This window comes from Gavialis gangeticus, unplaced genomic scaffold (assembly GCF_001723915.1).
Source record: "Gavialis gangeticus isolate Ggan-Ray unplaced genomic scaffold, GavGan_comp1, whole genome shotgun sequence".
Classification (NCBI taxonomy): domain Eukaryota; kingdom Metazoa; phylum Chordata; order Crocodylia; family Gavialidae; genus Gavialis; species Gavialis gangeticus.
Window position 1 is genome coordinate 26,354,409 of NW_017728993.1, and position 7,638 is coordinate 26,362,046.

Below are 7,638 nucleotides of genomic sequence, written 5' to 3' on the forward strand. Positions count from 1 at the left end.
GGGGGGGGGGGGTGTTGTTTCCCACCAGCACAGGAAGGAGTCCTTGTTGGCTTGCATGCCCCCATGCTCTTCAGACCAGGGCACATCACCTTTCTCCAGCTCAAGGCAGGGATGCTCACTGCCCACCATGTGCTCAAGCCAGGGGTTCCCGCTCCCAGAGGAGAGAGATGCTTCCTCAAAGCACTGCCCTCCTTCCAGCTGATCTGCAAATGCACCACTCCTGCAAATGCTGCTGGGAACCAGCCCTCCGACCTGCTGTTCCCAGCTGACACACATCAGCTTCAGCACCTAGCATCCGCACCTCCTACTGGCTCCAGTGCCCTCGTGAGCAGCTACTCTGGGCAATGGGGAACGGAAAGACTTGTCGAACACCAGTTTCCCCACACATGCTTGGGGTGCCCTCTAGCACAGAGCTCTCCCAGTTTCAGCTCCCGCTTTGGCCAATCAAACCTGATGCCTCACTCCCTGCCTCGCCTCCTCAAGAAGGGCCCTGCTACGTTGAAGTTGGACAAAACCACACAAGGCCTTGTTCATGCACTCCACTCCTAATAAAATCAACACCTCTCTGAACTACCAGCTCTGCTAACTATAAACGGGAGCCCAGCCTGACTGGGCTCCTCCTAGTTCGCATCTCAGACAGCAAGTGTGATGGTGCAATGTTGCCCAGGTCAGCAGGATGTTACCCAAGGCAGTTTCCTCTCCTGCAGCAGGGCTTGGTCTTGCAGAGTGAATGGGAGTTGGAAGAAGCATGAACACCAAGGGTGTGACTGTGTGCAGCCCAGATGAAGAAGGTGCTCTCCAACCCTCTCTCCTCTGACCGCCTGGGAGTTCTCAACCAGCATGTCACAGCACGCTGGGGTGCCCCGAGATCCTTTCAGGGGTGCTACACAAAATTAACACTGTTTAGGAGTGTTAAAAACATGCTGCCCAGTTGAGGGCTTTCTGAACTATATGCCACAGAAGAATCACTCCATTATTTTTCTGTAGTTAAAAAAAAAAGAAAAGAAAAAAAAAAGAGTGAAAACTAAGAGCTGGCATTTTCCAAGGGAGGCCTGGTGCCTACCAAGGGTGCCTTGAGTCTAACACATTTGAGAACCAGAGAAACAGTACGCTCACTAGACTGCAACAGGGAACTGCAAATCCCCTCTACACTGGTGTTACTCTTTTGCCTTCCCCCACTTCTCTGTCCTTCTTTCAAAGGAAAAGAGGAGCAGAGATTAGGAGGAACCTTCCTAGTTCCTCCTGCCTGGCTGTGCTGTGCTGCATTGGGAGGCTGGGGCCATTACACTTCAGCTGTCCCATCCCTCTGCTGCTGATTCAGGCGGGACAGGAATAGGGTGAGGAACAGGGCCCAGGTCACCACATCTCCATGCCAGAGCCAGCTGCACCTCCCCTGGTCAGCATGATGTGCTCTTTGTCTTGAGGCGGGAGTGCCACAAGTCACATGGCTGCAGGAGAACAGAGGTGTTGAAAGCAGCTTCCTCTGCCAGTTTCGTCCCATGGTTGTTAGTGGTGGCATGGTGCCATCAGCAGCGCATGAGGTCCAGGCACCGGCCAGGAGATGAAGGGAGCACTGTATCCCAGGAGGCCTGTCCCGAGCCATGCTTCCCATCCCTGGCACGCAGCTCGGCTATCACTTCCAATCAGCACGAGAAGAATGGAGCGGCCCCAAAGGCAGGAGGCGATTGCGGGGCCGTCCCAGAGGGGAGCAACTCAAAAGAACATGCGAGTGAGACCACAGCACTGCTAATTAGTGTGGAGAGATGCGATCATTTCTAATTAGCTCACTAATCTCTCTCCCCCTGCGCGCCTGTCGCAGGACCAAACAGGGAGATGCCGAGTTTTTTCTTGCCTTTGACTGAAGAAGATAAAAGCACAGCAATCCTTTGGCGAGTCGGAGCAGAGGGGACTCCACTTGAGAGCCCGAGTGCCGTCCAGCAGGCGCTCCCTGCAGCCGCTGCTGTGCCTCTGCCTCCTCTGATTGAACAAAGCCTCCTTGGTTATTATTCAAGCCTTCTGCCAGGAGGTGAGGAGTTCACTAATTTTTATTAGTATTAATAATCATAATTAGGCCATCAGAGGGTTTCTCCGCACCTTTGTGGCCTTCATTTTAACTGATGTACTTGATCAGGTCTACCTTAAGTATGCGCCACCGTACATGCTCTGCCCTGGGCTGTGCTCAGAGACTGATCTGCTCACCCCTTGCCCGCTGCTGTGAGTGCCACAGCAGCCAAGTTGGGGCACACCCAGCCGCACAGATGAGGCCCAGTACATGGATCTGCTGGAGTGCTGCAGCACGGGGAGCCAATCTCAGGAGGAAGGCAATGGCCACAAGGGAACCATGGCAGCTTGGGAGGTCCCAGGCCACAGCGTGGAAGAGAGCAGGTGGGATACAGGGCAGGGACACCTGTAGCCACAGCCCTCTGCTGTGTAGGGTGTCACAGGATGGCCTCCGGTCAGAGCCCAAACACAGCACTAGCCAGGAGCAGGATGAGCCAGTACCCTGCTCTGGGGCAGGCTGGATTGAACTAGGCAAAATGTTGCTTGAACTCACTCCCTGCTAGCTAGCTTGGGGGCACAAAAAACAGCCTCTGGCAGAGAGTGGAGTCTCAGCACCTCCATCACCCTCGCTGTTGGAGCTCTCTCCTGTGCCCCCATGCACAATTGCGAACATGTCCATGTTGAGTTACTGGAGCACATTGTTCCACCACTGCTTACACCTACCTTCCCTCTGAGAGCTGCTGCTCCTCATCACCCTCTCACCCACCTGCTTCAAGACAGAGCAGCCTAGATTTAATTTCATTGCCCCTTGGGAGAATCCTATAACCCCAGAGCACCCTTTAGAGCCAGGACAAGGAGTGGTGACCTGCCTGGGAAGCACCTAGCCTCACAGGGCTGTGCACCGCACACAACACTGACTCTGTCAGAAGCAAAGGTGACGCTTGTAGAGCTTGCGTTCCAGTTCCCCCTCCTGCGCGGAGCAGTTGGCGAGGGCTTGCCCAGGGAATGCCCACAGCTCTGGTGTTCTTCTGTTTGTCCAAACAATCATTCAATGATTTCTGTTAACTCCTCAAGCCAGTCACCTCTCCCCTGCACAACGGCAGGGTGGCCAGGAGCAGCCCCAGCCCTTCGGCAGGCCACACAAAATGGGTGCCTTGCAGGTGCGGACCACCCATGCAGAGCCCACCCAGCTTCAGGAAGGGTCTGCTGTCCTGCAGAGGCAGCTTCAGGGGTCAGGGTCTGGATGGGGCATTGCCAGGCCCTTGGAATTTGCTGGGGAGGGAGCTGTAAACCATCCACAGGCTGAGCCCATTCCTCTTTTGTGGCTCTACTGAGGGTTTTACCAAGACTGCATTCGTGGAGCAAGAGGGGTTCTTTTTCTGTTAAATGAGTTTGGTGTTTGCTAGCACTAGCTCCTTACAGCACTAGATGGGGAGCCTCCAGGGCTGGGAAAATTTCAACGGGACCCAAACCAAAGCTGTAAACTTCTCCATGCAACAGCCCCAGGCTGGCTGGGGAAGGAGGCTGGTCAACAGCAGGAGCAGCCATGGACCGACGAGATGAGCTGGCGCCAGAGCAGGCTGAAGCAAGAGAACCATGTACACACTAGGTGGGCAGAAGTGAAGCTATCTGAGATCCAGAGCATATGTCATGGCACAGCTGCCCAAGAGAGATCACGAGGGGCAGATTCACATGAGGACCTGAGGGGCGGTCACACAGCCAGGCTTCCAACGTGGTCATCAGGGATGGCTCATTCCACACCTCTCCATACAAACAGGCCTGTCCCTGGCCTGCTGGACTCAGTCACAAATGCCAGCTGCGAGCAGACAGCCTGGTATCCAGAACGCCATAGGACTGACTGCACAGGCAGGCAGTTCAAGGCAGGCTGCTTTTGCCCATGCAAAATGAGAGCACCAATGCATAAACACATAGGAGGCTCTTCTGAAAAGGTGGCCTGCAGAATTCAGCAGCAGCAGAAGGGCAAATGAAACTTAAGAGCCAGCCTCCTGCATGAAGGAACAGAGAGAAATTAGCACTGTGATGCATCTGGGACTTCAGGGGCCGCTGCCCATTCTGAACCCAGGGCAGCACCCTCTGCCCTTGAAGCATGGCCAGCACAGGATGCATATATTCACTTGGTGTTCTGCACGTGGAGGATGTTAAATGGCTGCTCCAGAGCTTGTATCCACCCCCAGTCTGCTTGCAACTCCCAGTGACGGAACTGACCTACAGAACTAACATCATGGGCTGGCAGGGGCTTCCCCCAGGTGAGCGCCCCTGTCCTCCAACTGTAACATCACATTAACTCCATTTGGACCAGCTACACTAAGACCACGGCTACAGCCACCTTGATATGATACTTCCCTCTCCACTCATGCTGTCCCTTGAGAGCTGACATGAACCACAGCCTGACAGGACAGCAACAAGCCATCAGGACCCAGGAGTTGTGAAGGAAGTTACAAATGAAACGGCCAAACAACTGACACCTATTGAAACCATGCTGGAAATCAGACAACGGTGTGCTGCTCTCTGCAAGAAAACATCATGTGGACTGGGAACCAAACCTGCAAGCCTTACGTTAGCACCAAGGTTGCAGCAATGATTAAATACAATTCGGTAACACAGAGACGACCACTGTGCTACAGGACAGTTTCTGTCAAGAAAGATCTGTTTCTGATCTACAGGACTTCTTTGGTGCATAAAAAATGCAAGTGAATTAAACCCAACCACACACACACACAAATGCAGAAAAGAAAAAAAAAAAAATCAATCAACAGTATATTTGGACTTTCAAAGAGCCTTTGAGCAACTCCCATGTAAGAGGCTATTATGGAAACTAAATTAGGAATGTGGATGCTAAATTGTCATAGGGCACGAGGAGAGCTCCCTCCTGGATTAGAAGCTGCCTGCGAGACAGAGAGCAAAAACCAGCATGTGAGCAGTTTTCAGTGTGGGGAAGCATTCTCTGTCCAGACAAAGGCTTAGATAGATGTTTATTAGCGATCTGAAAAGGGATGTTTGTCAGCCTCATAGCATATTTGTTAGGCAAGGCAAAGAGAGGACTGAAGGACTAAATCCAGCAATGACAAATGCAAGGCAATAAACATCAGAAAGAATAATCTGAACCATTCAACAGCACTGCTGGGTTTTCGATTAGATATAACCATGTGTAGAAAGGCCCAGGCACTGCTATGGGCAAGTCCACTCAGCGTACAGGAACGGTCACAGAGTCATGGAAGTACAGGCTACAAAGAGTCAGTAGCTCTGTTTGACCTCCTGCATAACGAGTGACAGAACCTCACCTGAAGATTCTAGTAACCAGTCCAGAACCGCTGCATGAGCTACAGCAGACCTCATTAGGATGTACACAAAAAAAGAACAACGGAAATCAAAATGATAATGCCAATACGTAAAATTAGTAGGGCGCCCTCACCTGGAATACTGTCTCCAGTTCTGGTCACTGTCCCCCAGAAAGGATACAGCAGAAGCAGAAGGGGTCCAGAGAAAGAGGACAAAACTAATGATGAACAAAACCAACATTCATCTCTTAAATAACCAACCGGGAATGGAGCCTGCTAGAATTTAAGAGAGCCCATCTCACAGCCCCACACTTGTACCACATGCAGCTCCACCTTGGGGTCAAAGCTTAGCTCCACTGAAGTCAAAAAGTATAAACCCCACAGGCTTTCAATGGAAGCATGATGCACTGCAGCAAAGGATTAATAGTGACAGGCAGCAGTTTCATAACAGAACCACAGCTCAGAATTGCCAGGCACTTGTACAGAAAAAGAAAAAAAGTCCCTGTTAACAGAATTTTCTTACGCTTTTTTCTCAGTTTGAGGGTAATGCTGTGTCAGGAAGCTATGATAAAACTTAATTTGAGAAACCAAGCATTGGGAAGTTATTTTCCCCCAGCACTGAACACTTAGTGTTTTTTGTGCTAAAATTAGATATTAAAATTGTCAAGTTCGCCTTGGACTTGATCACAAAGAGATACAGAGGCCAATTGTACAACATTGTACTTAAAACCATTTTAAGGCTAAGAATTGCTTAACATGCATATGTAATAAAGGAAATGATAGGCACTACACCAAGGTGCAGTCCTCCAATTGTTCACTGGCTCTACTTTGGGAACACTAAGTCAGGATCTCTTGTTTACATTCTCTATTGGTTTAAAAATAAAAAAACCCATAAAGTTTGAGAGAAAGACTGAATCAACACAGCTTTGAGAGTATAATTCTGAACCATCAAGTTTGGCAACTGTGTATTAGTGACATTTTTATAATAACATTCAATTTGGTGGTAAGCGGTAATATAAAAATGAAATATTTAAAATTTGCTACAGAAACAGCAACCTTTCTGGAAGTTTAAAGTTTCACCAAAGAAAGCTGCATGGCTTTGGCTAAATTAAAATTAACCAGTGTTGCACCAAACTTGTTTTCACGCAATGAAGTAGAAATATCATTTAAAGGAAATAATGGGTAAACACATTGTATTTGATGTTCAATTGTTAAAGAAAGAGGAACAGTAAACCTTGAAACCACATGGGAATTTCTTGATGACCCTCCTAGTCCTTCCAACCCTACAATTCTGTTTTTCACCGAGCACCCAGAGCTTTGGCTTGTTCCGAACATACGCAGAAGTACATAAACAAGCAGCTCTACCCATCCTGTGGGAAGGGGAGGGCTGTGTGCGCGCGATCCAGATGCCCTGAGCTGTCAGGTTCAAGGACAAGGCAAACCGCTAGTAGCCAGAATACGCTGCTAATGCCCAGATCCTATGGACACACCTGGCCACAAGATTCAAAATGCAGGATAAGGCAAAAGGGCAGGTCTAAGATCCCAATCTAATGTGCTGCTGCAGGCAGGAAAAGCTAGAACCACCTGAGGGAGTGGCCTATAAACCCCCCCCCCGGATACTTTTGGTTATTAATGAAGCCAACCTATATTGGCAAGGCCCAGGTTGCTGTTCACCCCTGCAGCTCTCCATCATGGGGCCAGCACAAGAGCAGAGGGAAATGGGGCATGACACTGACACCCTGTTTTCCAGGATGAAGGCACAGGGATGAAGAAATCACCAGGCCTGGGAAAGTCTTGTCCCTCCACTCAGACCAACGCTGTGCTTGGGGTCAGGAAGGAGTTTACCCCCATAATCCACTCGGTACTGAGGGAGGTTTAGGGGGGCATGACCCTCTCTGCAGGTCCTCTGGAGCCTATATTGACATTTTACAGAAGCGAGATGTTGGCTGTTACAATTCCCCTGCTGGGGTCATGTGCGAGATCCGTGTTGTGTCAGGCCCCGGTATGGCCTTACACAGATGTACACAACAGGCAGGTTTGCACAGGGCCAATCCTGCCTCGGACAGGGCTGGGACTAGACGCAACCCCCACAGCCCCACGGCTCTGGGACTCGAGAACTGGAGGAGCGTTTCCAAGAACAAGGGGGGTGGGGGGCAGGCCCCGCGCCCCACAAACAGAGCAGGGAGGCGGGAAGGGAGGAAAGCAAGTGGGACTCACCGTTCAGCCGGGTCTGCCTGTTCGCTCGCACCCTCAGGAAGGTCTGCAGGGGGGAGAAAAGAACAGAGCATATCACATCCCTGCAGCGGCCAGGGGCTCTGGGGCACGAGGGGAGATGGCC

At 50.8% G+C, this 7,638-nt stretch overlaps 1 protein-coding gene across 6 annotated transcripts in view; it reads right to left on the minus strand.

Annotated features, from left to right (window-relative positions):
* Positions 1 to 7,638, minus strand: part of RNF220 (ring finger protein 220) — a 241,196-nt gene that overhangs the window by 57,316 nt on the left and 176,242 nt on the right. For 2 of the 6 annotated variants that reach the window (XM_019501425.1, XM_019501422.1), the window contains exons 5-6: positions 7,518 to 7,560; positions 5,435 to 5,518 (exon numbers count right to left, since the gene is read on the minus strand). In XM_019501425.1, coding sequence (XP_019356970.1) covers positions 5,435 to 5,518; positions 7,518 to 7,560 — 127 coding nt within the window. The remainder of the gene's footprint in view (positions 1 to 5,434; positions 5,519 to 7,517; positions 7,561 to 7,638) is intronic. The other 4 variants (XM_019501424.1, XM_019501427.1, XM_019501428.1 and 1 more) reach the window with 2 other exon arrangements.